Source organism: Agelaius phoeniceus, chromosome 5, assembly GCF_051311805.1.
Source record: "Agelaius phoeniceus isolate bAgePho1 chromosome 5, bAgePho1.hap1, whole genome shotgun sequence".
Classification (NCBI taxonomy): domain Eukaryota; kingdom Metazoa; phylum Chordata; class Aves; order Passeriformes; family Icteridae; genus Agelaius; species Agelaius phoeniceus.
In genome coordinates, this window is record NC_135269.1 from 71,004,404 (window position 1) to 71,023,913 (window position 19,510).

Below are 19,510 nucleotides of genomic sequence, written 5' to 3' on the forward strand. Positions count from 1 at the left end.
AGAGAAAAGCAAGGCACAGCTTCCCAAGAAATTTCTGGGATTCATGTTCTCTGGACCTCAGAGAAAGGTTCTGATAAAATAAAAAAAAAAAAAAAGAAAGTCACCAATAACTATTAGAAATCCATTGATAGTATCGAAAAATATTGAGAAAATTCCTGGAATGCCCTGGCCACAGCCCTTAATTGAACCAGTTGGGCTGAGGCTGACTCGTGGCTTTCCAGCACTTTGAACTGACAATGAGACGTCAGCCTTTTCCTCCACTTTTGAACAAACACAGGCAAATGAGATAAGAATTGGTTTTCCTTTTTCTGAGGTTCAGAGAATGTGAATCCCAGAAATATTCTTGGGAAGTTGTGCCTTGCTTTCCTCTGTGAGGAGAAATGTGGTGACACTCCAGGACTGGGGATCTGCTCAGAGGGGTTTATTCAGTGTTATCCGCAGAGAAACAGGATTCCCGGGAGCCTCTGATTCACCCAGGGCTTTATCACCATCAATAGCCACCATCCCAGTGCTGAAAATTCCCTCCTCCTCCTCCCTGGGGATCTCATTTCAAAAGGCCATTGCAGAGCTGTCCCATCTGGGGCTATTTCCTTGTCCAAAGGTGTGAAAGGATGGGTACTTTAGCTGTACCTCAGCAGGCAGATCAGAGATTCCCTGGGCTGGGGCAGGATGCTTTGATACTCCCCTGCTGTTGTTCCCTCTGAAACACCAGCTCCAGTTCCCATAAGTGTTGGGACCCAGGACATTCCTCTGGCTGCTCTGGGTGATTCCAGACCCTGGCAGGGGGCTCAGAGACCTTGGCACAGAGTCACAAACACCTGTGCCTTTGATTTTAGCCCATGGAAACAATTCCCAACTTTGTGTGAGGAGTTACAAGCCACAAGGGTTTGAGTAGAATGATAGTGAATTTATCACAGGGTGAAAAAGTAGAATTTTGGGGATTTAGAATGGGGCTGGGTTGGGGCAGGAAAGGAGAAAGATTTTTCTATAAAAGTGGCACCAACCATGAATATGAGACCCAGAGGGTGGTCAGGCAGTGGAAGAGGCTCCCCAGGAATGTGGTGATGGCACCAAGCCTGCCAGAGCTCAGGAAGAGTTTGGACAATGTTCTCAGACACCTGGTGGGATTTTGGGGGCTGTTCTTCTGTGCAGGGCCAGGAGCTGGACCTTGATGATCCATATGGTGTGATGGTGTTCACAAGTGTTTGAGGATGAGGGAAGAGACGAGGATCTGACTCCATGTTTCAGAAGGCTGATTTATTATTTTATGATATATATTACATTAAAACTATACTGAAAGAATAGAAGAAAGGATTTCATCAGAAGGCTGGCTAAGAATAGAAAAGGAAACAATGATAAAAAAGGTTTGTGTCTCAGACAGAGAGTCTGAGCCAGCTGACTGTGATTGGCCATTAATTATAAACATCCAACATGAGCCAATCACAGATTCACCTGTTGCATTCCACAGCAGCAGATAACCATTGGTTACATTTTGTTCCTGAGGCCTCTTAGCTTCTCAGGAGGAAAAATCCTAAGGAAAGGACTTTTCATAAAAGATGTCTGTGACAATATGGGTACCTTCCAGCTTGGGATATTCCCTAATTCTATGACTTTTTCATCATTCCAGGCAAGTGCAAAACACCCACAAATTGCTGCCTTATTGGAGGGATTCCAGTCTGCACTTTGGGAAAAAACAGCATGGGGAGTACCAGGCAGGGACAGCTGAGGGTTTGTAGCTTCACAAACCCCTGCAAGAGTCAGGAAATCCCTCGTTTCTCACTGTTAAAGCTCAGGAGTGATATTCCAACCTCCTGCCCTTCTGAGACCCTGCAGCCCTGACCCACACAGCCCCTTCTGGAAGCAGCACTGGAGGAAAAGACTGTGAGGCAAAAACAAGGAGGTAAAAAAGCGGAAAAAAGAAAGAACAAAACCTCTCAGCCTGAAAGAGTCACGGGCTTTCAGACAGCAGAAAGTCGAACAAGAAAAAGACCCTTCAAGAAAGGTCTTATTGCAGCCTGTGTAGGCAGCTGGGGTTACCTGAGACTCTCTGGTGGTTCAGAAGACTTAAACCAAGAAAGTTAAAGCCAGGGACGATCAATGAGCTCTGCCAGAGGCAGTGCATCAGGTTACCTGCTGAGCCCAGGCACCACGAGCTCCACTTTGGAACTTTTCCCTTTTTTTTTTCCTGGTCTGGCAGTGAGTCTGAGCGTGGGTAACAAACCTCCCTCCCCCTCCACTGTGATCACTGGAAAACAGCTTTTTTAAATGGCTTTTTTTTCCCCCCTTCATGTCATGTTAGAAAGGAGAGCTGTAGTTTCAGGGTGGATGAGTTGTACACACAAGGGGCTGTGGTGGATGGGAAGAGGTGGAGGGCAGGAGGATGTGGAGGGTCAGCCCTGGACACCAGGGTGGGTGTCTGTGCCAGAGAATGGCATCAAACCCCTCTGAACAAGGCTGGTTTTTTGTTGGAAAACCAAAAAATTCTCTTATTGAGCCTCAAGTTTTAGCTTTTATATTTTTCAGATTCTGTGCTGTTTTAGTGTGCGGGTCTGGGCTTCATATTATGGGATGGTGAGCTCTGTGCACAGAGCAGGGAGACAAAACAATTCCTGCTCCAGCTGGGCACCAAGGACAAATTGTCACTGTCATATTTTCTGAAAAATCCCTTCACCAGGATTTCTTTGCCTGGGAAGCTGAGAAGCCTCAGAGAAAAGGAAAACAATATTATCTCATTTGCTTCTCCTATGTTTTGCTGCTTTGGAATGTGGTTGAAGATTGTTTATCCAACAGGTGATTGTTTCATTGGTTTCATGTGAATTGTTTTGACTTAATGACCAATCATGGTCAGGTTGTGTTGGGACTCTGGAGAGAGTCAGGAGTTTTTCATTATTTTCTTTTTAGCCTCTGTCTGTATCCTTTCTGTATTCTTTAGTATAGTTGAGTATAGCATTCTTTAATATAATATAATATCATAAAATAATAAATGAGCCTTCTGAGAACATGGAGTCAGATTCATCATTTCCTCCCTCATCCTGGGGACCCAGCAAATACCACAACAAATGACCCAAATCTCAGCCCAGGAGCACAAACCCCGTGGGCTGGAGAGAGAAAAACAAGCAGGGTGGAACTGCAGGGGCTAAAGCTGGAATGGGACAATGAACTGCAAGATGCAAATGGAGCAGAGCTGATCCCAGGGAGAGACCCCGGGAGCGCTGGTGCATTTTGGGGCCATTTTGGTTCATCTTGGGTGCAGCCCTGGCTGGGTTCTTGTGCTGCCCAAGGTGGGTCCATGGAGGAGATCCTTTGAATGAATCCCTGCTTTATTCTGGAACTCTGCCCAACCTCTGCTCCAGCTCAGCCTTCTCAAGACATCACAGTGACTTCTGAGGTGTCTCATAACAGGATCCAAAAAATTAATAGTCAATCCAGACCAGCTCCACCTGAGAAATTGTGTGAGGGAGATTTTGGCCATCCCTTGACTAACCCAGAGTCAGAGGGATCCAGGAAGGTGGCCCAGACATGAGAGATTTATGTCATTGCTTCTTCCATGGGGTGAGGATGCCTTCAGGAGGCCACTGGCTCCCATTCCCAAGGTTCAGGAGCAGCAGGATCTGCTGGCACATGCTCTGCAACGCCAACAGAGCCAGCTTGGGTGTCCTGGGGAGGCTCTGGGTGCCAGAAGGACACACAGAGGACAGGAGCAGCTCCTCAGAGCTGAGCAGAGGAGTGCAGGGAGCAGAGCCAGCTCCTGGCTCAGATATCTCCAAGCAGGACAGACTGGAGATGCTTAAACAATCCCTCTTCCCTCCACAGCAAATGTCAGCTCCTCTAAACCAACAGCTCTTGTTGACTGCTTTGCTCAGTCTCTAGGGCTGGTAAAGGCTTCTGGGGGAGAAAGAAATCACAGATGCCCAAATGTTTCGTTCTAATGGAAAAAAATAAAATTAAAAAAAATAATAATGCTTCCTTTCAGAATGACTTTTTATTTTGAAATCTCACACAATTTGCTAAAAAATGAAATCAAACCCCAAAACGAGGACTTCCAAAGCCTAAATGAATCATTCTCCAATTACTAAATGGAATCAGCCCCTTCCAGAACAGCTTTCAAGAACATTTCTTATTAAAAAAAATAATTGGCCACTGCGAGCTGGAGGGGAAAAAAAAAAAAGTTTTGAAATATCACAAGTTCTCCCAGAAAATGGGACTGTTTCCCTCTCTGATTGCAATTAATGACCTGCCAGGCAAGGAGTCCCCAGACCTGCAAGGGCAGATTCCAGAGCAGAAGGAGGCTTCTGCCTGGGGCTGCTGCATTCTCCTTGAGGACAGCTTGTGTGTGCTCAGCTACTCCTCCTGGAATTAGATGGATGTTGCATGGGATGAAATGAGGCAGCAAAGCCAAAATCCAGGAGTGTCACTAACACAGCAGAGCCTGGGACAGGTCCCTTTGAACCCAGCAGTGGATTTCCCTCTAATAAAATGTTGCCCTTCTCTACAGGGATGCTGCTTTTCTGCCCCAAATTTCCAGTCTGGGATGACAAACACAACCCAGGGATGCTGTGCAGGGCTGAAAACCTACCTGGTGACCACATGCAGATGGACCAGGGAATGTACATAGAATAATGGAATGGTTTGGTTGGAAGGGAACCTCAAAATCATCCAATCCCACCCCCTGCCATGGGCAGGGACACCTTCCACTGTCCCAGGCTGCCCCAAGCCCCATTCAGCCTGGCCTTGGGCACTGCCAGGGATCCAGGGGCAGCCACAGCTTCTCTGGGCACCCTGTGCCAGGGCCTGCCCACCCTCACAGGGAAGAATTCCTTCCAAATATCCAATCTAGAATTAGGGAGGGCTCTTTCAGTAGCTGAAGGGGTTTACCCCTGCTCTGGGTATAAAGAGTTTGAGCTATTGGTGGGAAAGAAGGAAGAGGGGTGGTTACAGCTTGGGAATGGGTGAGGCAGGAGTGACTTGCCAGGGGATTACCAGAGTGGCCAGATTTGGGTGGCATCTTTGGGCAGTGCTGCCTCTGACACAGGAGGAAGCTGCTGAATTCATTTCAGGCTTGCAGAAAACTTCCCTTTGCTCCCAGCCCTCTCTGCAGTCCCCATCCAGGCTGGTGACATTGCTGTGACCTTGCAGCAGGCACCCAGTGCCAGCTCTGCTCCATCCCCACTGCTCCCAACCACAGCCCCTCTCCCTCCCCCTACCAGCAAGAGCCACAATTTCAATTTACACCAAGTAAATGATTCATCACCACCTAAAGAGGCCTGAGAGAGCCCGGGAGGGAGCAGGGCTGGGAAAAGGAGGGGGGGCAAGATGGGGGTAAAGATACAGAGATGAAAAGCTCGGTTAACCTGCTCTGTATCAGCTCCTCTCCTCGGGGCAGAGGCCAATCAATCCTCCCCCCTCTCTCCTGTCTGTGGGTCTGTCTGTCTCTGCCTCTCTCTCAGAGGACTCGAGTTTCTCAGTGTAAGGTTAGGACAGCAGAGCTGTGGAAATCAATTCCTGAGCCCTGGCACGCTGCCCTGGGCACAGACAGCCCAGCTCTGCTGGGAAAACATGGATGGGGAGTGGGAGCTGAGGAGAGCTGGAAATGGGGGTCTGGGGAAGAGGAGTTGCATCAGCCCTTGTAGGGAATATTCCAAAATAAGAGAGGTGTGTCACCCTGTTCTTCTAAGCCTTCTGATGTTTACATTCTTCTAATAAACTTTCTCATGCAGTTTTATGTAAATAATTTTTGTTTTACGTTCTTCTACAGAAGAAGAAAAATTTAACAGACTGTTGGTTTGTCCAGTGTCATTAAAGAAGCAGCACTTTCATCCTCCAATCCACTGCCACTTTTGAAAATCTATAAATGTTAAAAGCAAAAAATAAACTGTGACCATGTTTGTGACAGTGTTCACAGGGGTTCTTGGATGAGGGGAGAGACGAGAATATTGATTCCATGTTCAGAAGGCTTGATTTATTAGTTTATGATATATATATATTACATTATAACTATACTAAAAAGAAATAGAAGGACAGGTTTCCTCTCAGAAGGCTAGCTAAGAATAGAAAGGAATGAATTACAAAGATCTGTGGCTCGGACAGAGAGTCCAAGCTATCTGGTCTGTGGCTGGCCATTAATTGTAAACATTCAGGATGGGCCAATCAAGAATCCACCTGATGCATTCCACAGCAGCAGATAACCACTGTTTACATTTTGTTGCTGTAGCTTCTCAGCTTCTCAGCAGGAAAAATCCTAATGAAAGGATTTTACTGAAAAGATGTCTGTGACACGTTTTCACAGGGGTCTGAGGATGAGGGAAGAGACGAGGATCTGACTCCATGTTTCAGAAGGATGATTTATTATTTTATGATATATATTATATTAAAATTATACTAAAAGAATAGAAGAAAGGATTTCATCAGAAGGCTGGCTAAGAATAGAAAAGGAAAGAATGATAACAAAGGTTTGTGGCTTGGACAGAGAGTCTGAGCCAGCTGGGCTGTGATTGGCCATTAATTAGAAACAACCACATGAGACAATCCCAGATGCACCTGTTGCATTCCACAGCAGCAGATAACCATTGTTTCCATTTTGTTCCTGAGGCCTCTCAGCTTCTCAGGAGGAAAAAATCCTAAGGAAAGGATTTTTCATAAAAGATGTTTGTGACAATAAACTTCCCTTCTTTTTACCTTAAAAGTTCCAGTGTAGATGCCATTTTATTTCGTGTCCTATAGCAACAGTGTCTCATGTGGTGTGCATGGGAGAGACAAAACCACCCTGCTGTACCCATTGGACAGTTCTCACCTGTCTCCCAGTCCACCTCTGCTCCTTTTAATGGTTTATACTGGAGGAGGATGAGGGAACAGCGTGGCTTTGCCCAAAAATTTGGCTCCCAACCCTGCCCTATCCCAGCTCCTGCGCAGCCCAGCTGCCTCCTCCCTGCCTTCCCTATCACTGGATTCAGCCCTGCACTGGGAATCCCCTGGGATTCCTGACTGGGAGGGAAGAGGGAAGGGCTGGCAGCCAGGATGGGAAACGTTGATGGCATTTTTCCCCAGGGATCCTCGTGCAGGAGTTGTTGATGACGTATCCCACTTGAGGAAAAGTCTGTTAATGAGGCTTGAGGGGTCCTGATGTGCAAAAATTTCTAATTAGAGACTCAGTATTCCAATATCCTTACCCTGAATATCCTGTGCAGCCAAAACTTGTTGAGTGGGATGTAATTGGCTCCTTTGCTCTCAGGGCTGCCCAAAAGGATGAGGAAACTGAGACTCAGAAAGGAGCACCCGAGGCTGCCCTGAAAACCCCTCCCAAACTAGGACTGAAAATCAGATTTCTTAACTGAGAGGGAAGCAAAAGACTTGAAGTGGGATTTGATAACATTTGCCTTCAAAGTGCTTCAAAAAATCCCCTCAGGGAGTCAATCTCAGTGACCCTGCTTCGAGGTACATAAACAAGAGGTGTTTCTCTTTTCCAGATAAGGAATCAGAGGTTAAGTGGCCAGAGGGAGGAGGACACAGTGCCCTCAGCCAGGTCCAGACTCCAGCCACACTCCTCCCTCAAGGGCTGAGCCTGCACAGAGATGTTTTTGACCAAATTCAATCTGCCAGCCCCACCCATCACCCTCCATTTCATTTCCAGTACTCCTCACTCTGCAGCTCTCTGTGCCCCTTCTCTCTCTTTTGGGGATTTATTGCTGCATGTTTTGACTCTTTCTTGCCACTGACCCTGGATGCAAGGAGATGAAATATCCAGCATTGCTGTGGTACAATCAGTGAACAAATTAATGCCTTTCTATGCTGCTTGGAGATCTCTGTGCTGTCCCTTCACTGACAGCAAACACACTGGAGATGGATGCAGGGTGAGATGGGGTGGGAACACACTATAAAGCTCTGTGTCAAATGGAAATATCCTCAACTCAGCAAGATGAAAGTTTTCTGGGCTCTTACCCACCACACCACAATTCAGGACTGGTTTGCCAAGGTTCTCTTGAACAATTCCAGAGCATGAGCCCCATTTTTGGGCATGTTTTGGGATGGATCCCCCAGATCTGATTTGAAATTAGGCAGACTGCCGTGGTTTTGGATGAGGGTCACACAAGCTGACAGAAGCAGAGCATTCAGAGGATCGACAGAAGGCTGGAATATGGTCCAGGTTTGTTCCCTTCTGTTCCAGCAAGGAGAGGTAGCAAAGTCTATCACATCAACTGGATCCCTGTCTCCACCTGGAGAGTTTGCAACTCAACAGGAAGAATTCAGGTGAGCTCAGAGGGTGAAGACCGACAAGGCCATCAGAAAAACCCTCCAAGGCTGCCAAGGACATGGTGAGCCTCGGAGTGACAGCACCCTGCAGAGCCACTCTCAGCTGGAGCCCTGGGCTGGACAGATCCCAGCACTTCCAGCCCCTGTCTGTGCTCAGAGGGGCTTGGCAAAGGAGACCTCCCTGCCACTCAGGGCCAGGAGCTCAGCCAAGCTGACACCTCCCTCCCAGGGCTTTGGCATCACTTACATTGAAAGCCTAAGGAAAAACAAGAATGAACTGATATCCCAATGTTGAGGACACCTGGATCCAACATTTCTTGTGAGGCAGTGGATAAACCAGTGCAACAAAATAATGGGAGAGTGGAATGAGGCCCCTGCTTGGCTTGTTAAACCATAAGGTCCCAATGAAAACTTCCTTGGAGTGGAGCCCTTGGAGTGGACCCCCATGGATTCCTCTCTAAGGGCAATGGAGATCCTGACATGTCCAAAAGAGGAGAGGGTCAGGTCAGCACTGCAAAGCTGGAGGTGGTGGGACAGCATCAAATTCCCTCAAATGGAATGGGCCAGAGTCAAATTCCCTCAAATGGAATGGGAACCACCAGGAAAATGTGACCCAGAGAAGAGCTGCTGGAGTGCTGAATTCAAAACACCAGCAAACTGGTGGAGAAGCTCTGTCCAGCTTCTGCCACCCTTCTTTCCCCTTGTCTTCCAAAAAACCCTTCATAATTAGGCAAAGTCTCTCTCCAGCAAACACCAGAGACTTTTTTGGAGGTATTTGGCTCAGCCAGGGACTGAGACAGCATTTTGCCCCTCTACCTTGATGCCTTAGGTTTTAGCTCTCATATTTTCCAGATTCTGTGCTGCATTAGTGTGTAGATCTGAACTTCATATAAAGTGTCAGCAAGTTCTCCTCACAGCTCAGTCAGACAGAACAATCCTTTTCCAGCTTAAAAACCAAGGATACCACTGCAGCTTCAGGCCCAAAAAGTGCAAACAACAGGGAATTGAGGAGAGGAGAATCTGGGAGGATGGGACTGCATAACCTGGAGCTGGAATTGGACAATTAACCCCAATATGGAAATGGACCAAAACTTATAAAAGTGTGAAAACTCGTGACTCAGAGTCCATCTTTGGTGTAGCCAGAGCCAGGCTCTGGCACTGCCCAAGATGTGTCCTTTGAAGGCCTTTTAATAAATCCCTACTTAATTAGGAAATTCCTGTGCAGGAAAGTAGATTAATAATCTGGATTGAGTTGACTGATTATTAGGCTGTTGAAAATAAACCATGTATGGTGTGCTGCTAAGTGCAAAACATAAGAAAAAGGAAGCATATTTACTTTTTTCCTCATAGTGGTAATAGATGATGCAGTGAGGTAAGCAAGAATATTTTGGTCCTAAGAAAACTGTTACATTAAATACCCTGAACCTGTTAGTTTCAAAACATTTCCATTATTGAGTTTGCACTAGAATCAAGGGTTAAGATTATCATCTTAAAGGGTTGGATTATCATCCAACCATCACTGTTTTCTTAGGTTTTAATAATGCCACTGCTCACTTCATTTTGCTGGATATGGCTTTGCTACCAGGTAAGTTGTGTTTTTTCATGAAACATGATTTCAGGTACATGTATTACCTTCAGGTAACCACTTAAATCCCTACTTAATGAAGAAAACTACGACCTGCCTGAACAGCCTCTGCTCTAGGTAGCCTCTCCAGGCATCAGCTGTGTTTCTATGAGGGCAGGTGGTGGGGACAGGCAGGGCTGGGCTGGTACTCACGTGTTGTGGAGGACACACCATCCGCAGTGCGGGTCTCCCGAGCCCAGGCACTCGCTGCAGGTCTCGTACTGGCTGCACGACTCCACGGGCACCCTGGTGAGCTGCAGGAGGGAAGGGAAAACCTGTCAGGCTTCTCACACAGCTCAGGATGGCTGGATGGAGGTGCCACCCTCCCTGTCCCCTTCCTGCCTGTCTGTAGTGGATGTTTTTCGCCCCCGACAAAGGAGGAATGATGAGGAGGACTCCATCTTATCAGATGGCTAATTAATTACTTTATTATACTGTATTAGTTTATATTATATTACATTACATCTAAACTGAATCTGCCAAGCACTCAACTCTGCACACACTGCACAGAATCTCAGCCAACAGTCCCAACACACACACACACCTGGCCGTGACAGGCCAAGGAAACAAAACCCCATCACTCTGGGTAACCAATCTCCATATTGCATTCTGCTTTTGCACAAACACAGGCACAGCAAATGAGATAAGAATATTCTTGGGAAGAATTGTGCCTTGCTTTTCTCTGTGAAGAGAAATGTGGGGCTACACACTGTGACCATGTTCGCAGGGGTCCGAGGATGAAGGAAGAGATGAGGATCTGACTCCATGTTTCAGAAGGCTTGATTTATTATTTTATGATATCTATTATATTAAAACTAAAAGAATATATTATATTATATTATACTAAAAGAATAGAAGAAAGGATTTCATCAGAAGGCTAGCTAAGGATAGAAAAGGAAAGAATGAATAACAAAGACTTTGGCTCGGACAGAGAGTCTGAGCCAGCTGACTGTGATTGGCCATTAATTAGAAACAATCACATGAGACCAATCAAAGATGCACCTGTTGCATTCCACAACAGCAGATAATCATTGTTTACATTTTGTTCCTGAGGCCTCTCAGCTTCTCAGGAGGAAAAATCCTAAGGAAAGGATTTTTCAGAAAAGATGTCTGTGACAACACACTTGGCCCTGATAGGCCAAGGAACCAAGACACCATCCCTTTGGGTAAACCATCTCCATATTGCATTCTATTTCGGCACAAACACAGGCACAGCAAATGAGATAAGAATTGTTTTTCCTTTCTCTGAGGTTCAGAGAATGTGAAACCCAGAAATATTCTTGGGAAGAATTGTGCCTTGCTTTTCTCTGTGAAAAAAAAGTGGGGCTACACACTTGGCCCTAACAGGCCAAGGAAACAAAGCACCATCATTGTGGGTAAACAATCTCCACGTTGCATTCCACTTTTGCACAAACACAGGCACAGCAAATGATAAGAATTGTTTTTTTCCTTTCTCTGAGGTTCAGAGAATGTGAATATCAGAGATATTCTTGGGAAGAACTGTGCTTTGCTTTTCTCTGTGAAAAGAAATGTGGCTACACCTGTCCTCCTTCAGGAACACCCTTGCAGCGCAGGGCAGGCAGAGGGATGGGGATGGTTTGCTCCAGAGCTCAGCCTGGAGCAATCCCTATCCAGATCCTGCTTCACATCCCCTGTGGCCTTTCCCTCTCCCTGTAGCCCTTCATCACTTGCAGGATTTCCCAGCAATCAGCAAATCAGGCAGGCCGGGGGGATGTGGTACCTTGAAATTAAGTTAATTCATTTTGAGATCTTCTGCAGTAAGTTAAACTCCCTGGATCTCATTGATCTCTCTGGTTTTGGACTCTGTTTCTTTCTGGCTTCCTGTGAGAACTGAGGTCTTGTGATGTCTTTGTCTCCCTCCCATGACCTCCTGCCACCACCAGTCCCCACTGCCACCACCACTGCTGGTCCCAGGGAAGCATTAGCTCCACTCCCCTTTGCCTGGGCATTTTTCCAACCATCTCTTGTCCCATCCCTGGAGAGGTTGCTCCCAGCAGGGAAGGGACAAAGGCTACCAGGCTGGATATTTTCTTCCTGTAGCCCTGCTTTCGCAGCTCAGAAGGCATTAGAGTAGGACCTGAAACACCCAGGTACTGCCAAAATACCGCATTTTATCATCTATTTTTTCTTTTATTTTTCCTTTTTAATTAAAGTGTTTCAGTGAGAGGTTTCAAAGGTTGAAGGGACTGCCCAGCCTGACCTCCTGTCTCACAGATTTTGATTCCTCTTACATTTTGTAAGCCCCTCACAGCTTTTGAAGCCAAACACACAATTTGGGCCCAATGACCTGCTAGTCCCTTTTCCATTGAATAAGCTTCAGAGAGCCTCTGTAATATCCAGTCAATTGCTGGTGTCTTCACCCCAGTTCCTGTCAGCAGGGAGAGTTTATTCCCTCAGATGATGGAGTGAGGCATTATCCTGATGAAACACCACTGAGAGCTGCCAGCTCTAAACTGCAGAACAGTTACTCCTGACAAATGATGAGGGAATGCACCTGGATCCCAGGGACAATTTTTTTACTTGGCACTGCATTCAGGAGAGTTTGAGCTGTGGAGTGACAGACTAAGATCCATCTCAACTGCATCTGTAAATGAACCAAGAACTGGCTTCTTAATTTTTATATTTTTATTTTAATATAAATATGTATCAGGCAAAATTCCAGCTCCGTATGAAGACCTTTTTCTGGTTGTATCAGAAATTGTTTTTCTCACCCCCAAATCCCAGTTGATAGTCTATAAGCAAAAGCTGAAAATGTGCAGCTTTGCCTCTGGCAAATGGCAGAAGCTTTAGAAAACTTCAGGTAGAAACACGATGGGGTTTATTTACCATTGCACCAGAGCCTGTGCCAAGTCACCCAGAGGAGCCAACTGCGGCTACTGAAAGCCTTTAATGAAAAAGTGAGAATGAGGGGAAAAAACTCAAACAAAAACCAACACAAACTCACTTTTCTCAAGTGAATCTATAGCCATGAGCATAAAAACACAATCAGAACAAACCACAGAGCAGTAAAAGTTATAAGAACAAGACAGGGAAGGAGTCATTCAGATTTCTCTAATTATGGTGGCTGTGTCAATTATTAAAGGTTAGATTTGATGATTTTAAAGGTATTTTCCAAGATTCTATGATTCTTTCAAGAAGTTTAAAAATTAAGATTGTTTGGCCATGAATGAGGTTGTTTCACCTTCCTTAAGCTTCTGATCAAGAAGTTATCACCTATTCATGAAGAATAAATTTTATGCCTCAGGTTTTCACCCAATTAAACTTGTTGAACCCAATAGTCTGTGTTGAATCCAAATTCCAAACAGACAAAAGTTTTTACAAAAAGATACCAAAAGGTATCACATAATAATATATAATATATAATATATAATATATAATATATATCACATTATAATTTGTAATTTACCATTTATAATTTATAAGTTATAAGGCTCGCATTATCATTTATTATGTCAGCCATTCCCACCTTGTATTTCCACCTGAGAAAAAGATATTGTGAGTTATCTCAATCACATCAAGCTTGGCCATGTCTGCACTGTGGCCACCAGAGGACTCAAAGAAGAAGCAGATAATTTAGTTTTGAAAGACTCTAAATCTGCCATTCCTCAATCCAGATGCAATTCCCACCTGGTAATTAGAATTTTGTGAGCACAGTTGGGTTTGGCTCTGAAGTTCCCACCCAAACCACCCCCAGTTTGACATATGGTGCTGCTTGATTTATCCTCATTAGCTCTAGATAGTTCCATCCAACCTCATTTCTGAGCCAGTTTACACCTGTCTGGTAGAAGTGAGCCATGGTTGAGAAGTTTAGATCAGAAAATGAACTTTTCCAACACCTGCTGATCCTGGCTTGAATGCTCAGAGTTAAAATCCACCTGTGGCTCAGATATAGGTAGAAGAAAGAAGTCCTAGAGGACTGAAATTTGCCATTTCTTGGCAAATTGCTGTAAAAAAAGTAGATAAAAGGTGGTCTCTGTATGTTTTATTTTTATTAGTTAATTAGCCATCAAAGGATAGCCAAGCTCATTGGCAGGAGAAACCTACTGGGAACCCAGACTTCATCTTTGCAGAAATGTTTTCTTTTCAGTGTTTTTGGGGATATTTTGTGGGATATGTGTTGCTTTTAGGAGCACACCTGGCTTGCTCTGCTGTCCCAGGGCCCACAGGGATTTGTCACGAGCTCCCCACATCCCAAATCCTGTCAATCCCACCAGGGTGTGTCTCTGTGTGCATTATTCCTGCCCTAAAAGTCCTTTTAGGAGCTCACCTCTAGCAGCTTTATGGTGAGATTAATTAAAACTGTACCACGCTGATAAATGTCTTGGGCTGGAAGTGTCAGACCTCCCAGTTAATGCAGAAAGAAAACACAAAAAACAAAGGAGCTGCAGCAGAAAGAAAAGCCACCTAAGGGTCGTCTGCTGAAAAGAGGAAGAACATCAAGCAAATAAGGCACATCAGAGGTCTTATTTTCTTTTTTGGAGCATAAACTGTAATTAATTCAGCTCAGCTTTCCACGTTGAAGGGTTTGAGAGCTGACTGTGTCCCTCCAGGGAACAGCCACTAAAATGTCAGCAGAAGGGAAGTCCATGCAGCCTCCCAGTTACAGAGCCTTGCCATTATTCACTTGATGAATAATGATGAAGGGACCAAGGCAGTGCTGGAGGTGGAAATCTCCATGGCAAACCAGGCTGTGCTCACTCCCTCCACCCCTTCTCCATCCTTGGAGAGCCTGACAAACTCTTCAAGGTCATTTCCCAACCTTGGTGAGGGTCCCTACCCCTGGTTCTTTGTGGGACTGAAACCTGGATTCAACATTTTGCAGCAAATACCACAGAATCCTGGAATATCCTGGGTTAGAAGGGACCCACAAGGATCATTGAAGTTCAATCCTTGATTGAAGGACAACTCCAAGAATCCACCACGTGCCTGAGAGTGAGTGAGGGTCCCTAGCCCTGGTTCTTTGTGGGACTGAAACCTGGATTCAACATTTTCCAGCAAATACCACGGAATCCTGGAATATCCTGGGTTAGAAGGGACCCACAAGGATCATTGAAGTTCAATTCTTGATTGAAGGGCAACTCCAAGAATCCACCACGTGCCTGAGAGTGCTGCCCAGAAATAACCAGGGATTCAGCAGGATTAGAAAAGGAAAATGTCTTTCTTTCATTTTGGGGCATTAGGAGCCAGTTTGGAGTAATTTCTATTCCTGCAGTGGTCACAGCTTCATTGGTATTTTAGTCTCACTGTGCCAGAGCAATATATGGATGTAAGAACAGACTGCTGTTGTTCTCAGGGATTAAATCCCATATATTATGAAAATATATGATATCAGGAAAAGTTGCTGCCCCCAGAGGGTGGTGGGACACTGAACAGGCTCCCCAGGGAATGGTCACATCCCCAAGGCTCCCAGAGCTCCAGGACCATTTGGACAATGCTCTCAGGGATGCACAGGGTGGGATCAGTGGTGTCTGTGCAGGGCCAGGAGCTGCACTGGATGATCCTCACGGGTCCCTTCCAGCTCAGGAGATTCCCTGATTGCATCCCCACATCTCCCCATTTCATCAAGGAGAGCTGAAGCTGGAAGTGAGGTCTCAGCAGCAGAAGGAGGAGCTGCCTCAGTGTCTCTGAAGGTGGGGGTTTATGGCATCTGAGCAAATTTGAGGAGGAAGTTCAGCTAACACCTCCTCAGTGAGCACCAGGCTATTAAATACAACATAATGAGGCCCTGGGTTCATGGGAATATTGAAGATATGAAGGTAAGGTCCCTTCAGATGCCTGTCCACACACCTGGTGGACATCCAGGAGCTGCTGGCTCTGATATAGGAACAAGAGAGAAGTCCTAGAGGACTGGAATTTGCCATTTCTTGGCAAAGTGCTGTAAATTAGGTTATTAAATACAACATATTCGGGCCCTGGATTCATTGAATATTGAAGATAAAAAGGTAAGGTCCCTTCAGATGCCTGTCCACACACGTGGTGGGCATCCAGGAGCTGCTGTGCTTCCAAAGGTGAGCCCAGGGCAGAGCAGAGGGGCAGATGGTCCCTGTCCCAGTGAGATGCAATCCCAGAGCCAGGGCTGGACAAGGGGAAGGTGGCTCTTGTGTCCTTCTTAGGGACAATGAGCAGGCCCAGCTGCCATGGCTGCAGCAGGATTGGCAGAGATATTTCACCTCATCAACACATTCATTCACTGCTCCCCAAAGAAATCACACAGGAGTTTCTGGCTCACAAGGACATCTTAAAAATCTGGCAAAATCTGCAAAGTGCTGAATGGTTCAGAGCTCAACTGCTCCTTCAGGGTGTTTCACACAACACCTCACCTCTGATCCTGCCTAAATTCCAAACTGCAGATTCTCCAGCTCCCAGCCTCACTTCCCCTCCCTATTCCTAGTATGAATGAGTTACAAAAAGTCATTTAAAACAAAATTATTGAGTTTTTTGGATCTGATAGACAGGAACAGCTAATCCTGTTAGAAATTTGGCTCCTGCTTCTGCCATTATGCATTCACAAAAGCTCCTGCTATGTGCTCAGTCACAATTTTCTGGCTCCCATTTTTGACTTTTTTTATTTCAATATACATTACTCCTTTTTCCCCCTTAAACTGCCAACATTCTGGTCAAAACCTGAATCACTGCTCAATCTCTGTTGTTATAATTGGATGTTAATACAGCAACAGGATTTATTCAGTCTGATGGACTAAGTTAATTTAAATGTACAAAAAGGCATCTTAAGTAGCCCATTTCCTTCCCAACAGTCAAAAGATACATTTCCAAAACACTGAACAGTGGCTCTGTCAAGCCATGTGGGTTCTGTGAATGCTGCTATCTTTCAAGGCTCAGCCAGCCCCACAAAACTGCAGGAAGATTAAGAGTGGAGCTGATTTGATTTCAAAGCCCTGAATAGAGTGTTCATGATAATACAGTTTATTAAATAGAGGAAGGCAAAAAACCACCTGAAGGAAGCACAGGTTGAAGCACTTCTGCACCTTTATGAGAGTCAGTGAGGGTGTTCAGTCACCTGCACAGCATCCCAAGATGCTGATTTTATTCTGGCCTGAATTATGGACAAAGGGACTTGGATTTCCTCTGTCATGTTTGATATCCTGTGCCTTATTACCTGACCTAGAGACCCAATAATAAAGCAGGAACAGGGAAAAGCAGAGCCCAGAGAGGGAAAATAAATAAAAAGTATATATCTATAAATAAAAAATAAAATAAAATAAATAATAAAATAATTTATTAATATAAATATTAATCTATTTTATTAACATGAATAATTTATTAAATAAAATTAAAATTAAATAAAATAAATTATTTTATTAATTAATAATTTATTAAATAAAATTAAAATTAAATAAAATAAATTATTAGTATTAGTACTAGTATTAGGACTATTATATCTTACCAGGGTAAATAAATATAAAAAAAAAATAAATTATTTATTTATTTACCCTGGTGAGAAACCCCAAAAAAACTGCAGGAAGATTAAGAGTGGAGCTGATTTGATTTCAAAGCCCTGAATAGAGTGTTCATGATAATACAGTTTATTAAATAGAGGAAGGCAAAAAAATTATATTTATATTTATATTTATTTATATTTATATTTATATTTATATTTATATTTATATTCCATCAGGGTAAATAAATATAAATATAAATATATATTATATTTATATTATAATATATTATATTATAATAAAAATAATTTTTATTTATTTACCCTGGTGAGAAACAGGACTCACACACAGGGAGATGTCAGACTGCTGGTTGAGGAGCTGGGTGTGATCCCAGCCTGCCACTTCTGCAGGATAAGCACATAACCTGCCAGTCCCACTGGGACAGGGAATGTCATTTCTCATCAGACCCCTCCAAGCTCTGCCTCTCCATTGTAGCCCTCTTCCCACTAAATCCATGCTTACATCCTTGGAAAACTGGGGGGTTTAATTAAGGGTGTTAATTGGAAGCAGCAGTAGCTGTCAAGGACAAATGACACAATAATTAAAGTGGGGGTCAGTGTCCTGCTGTGTGACAGGATAAATTACCTGATCAAATATCCTTGTCCACCCCTACCTCCAGTTGTGTGTTTGCTGTTCCTCCTCCTCTCCTGTCTCTGTTCTGGGCACCTTTGGTGAGAGATTTCTCCACTCTGACACTGCCAGAGCAAATCCCCACTCACACCAACAGAGGCACACCAAGAAGATGAAAAGATGAAGGGAATGAATTGGTGCCCACAGCCTCTGTGGCAACAGCTCCAGGAAACTTTGAGGTGAGGCTGAGTGCTGGCAGCTCCCATCAGAAGCTCCCAGGATGAGATTTCTGCTCCTACAGCAGTGAAATTGGCTTTGCACACCTTGCAGTGCAGTTCTTCTCTTCATCCACCCCTTGGCAGGACCCTGCCCTGCAGCTGGCCCAGAAAACCCCTCAGATCAGGGGTTTTCTATGTAAACCATGCTGGGCTTCATTTCTGATCTATCAAGTCTGTCTGTCTTGCAGCTTGTAGGGAACAGCTTTGTCGTGGCAGGTGTGAAGAGGGAGGGCTTTGCCTTCTCACTAAACTCTGTCTACAACATCAGAGTCCAATTCTGAGCTAGGAACTCGTGCTCTGTTGAAGGAGAGACCTTTTGCAGGGCAGGATCTGTCTGCTCTCTGTTTCAGATGTCAAGCAGGGATGAGATAAATCACACCCTGGATGTTTCTGTGTCTGTTCAGTGGATATAAAGGACAGCCAGGTCAGGTGGAGACACAATGTACACCACAGTCACTGGGTGAGGTGACTCCCACACCAATGCCACACTTCATTTTCTGCTCTTCCTCAAATTTTATCACTGAGAATAATCCTCAGATATGTTCAGGCCTCTCCTTAATCACAGCACCAGAATAACCAGTCACAACACAAAATATATTTTCTTTAATTTCCTGGGGAGTGCTGTAGGAAATCCCCTGTGTTCCACAGCTTGTGAACCATTGCAGAACTCCAAAACCCCTGTGTGGTGCCAGGGGTTTGAGCAGGAGCTTTTCCCCATCTGCTCTGTCACAGCCCTCACACCAACCTCATCCCTGCTCTCTCTCCTGGCTGTATTTACAAGGGAACAGACAGATAACAAAGATGATCTCAGCCCTTTTCTTAAAGGTTTGGCAAGTTCCCAGTTTTCCCTGCTCAGCCTCTGCCCTGTGCTGTCCCTTCTTCAAAGAATTCCTCCTCTCTTAGTGACTCCTCTCCCAAAAACCCCACTCCAGGAGGAGCAGGGACACAGTGTCCTGCTGGGAGCTTGGTTGGCATCCTGGGGGTTGAAAAGTGTGGGAATCCACAAAATTAGAGGGTTTTGGGAAAGCTGCAAAAGGCAGCCTCAGAGGCAGTAGAACTGTGATTAGAGCTGAGCAGCAGCCATGAGATTGGTCAGCAGAAAAATTATTTAAAAAGTAGAAAAGCAAGGACAAACAGAACAAGGGTCTGTGTATTAAAGCTTGTCTGGAATAACTCTCTAAGCTACAGAAAAGTTTATCTAGCAAGATATTAGGAAGTTTGAAGCTTAATAATGCAGCTCTGTGCAGTGTTTGAAGGCTCACAAGCAGGTTTGGATTTGAAATAAGCAGGCATTGTTTAACCAAAGGTACCTG

The 19,510-nt window shown here is 44.9% G+C and overlaps 1 protein-coding gene across 1 annotated transcript in view; it reads right to left on the reverse strand.

Annotated features, from left to right (window-relative positions):
• The window catches only part of PLXNA4 (plexin A4), a 510,265-nt gene that overhangs the window by 163,434 nt on the left and 327,321 nt on the right, over positions 1-19,510 (reverse strand). Inside the window, exon 5 of the mRNA XM_077179282.1 lies at positions 10,025-10,125. Within this exon, the coding sequence (XP_077035397.1) occupies positions 10,025-10,125 (101 nt within the window). The remainder of the gene's footprint in view (positions 1-10,024; positions 10,126-19,510) is intronic.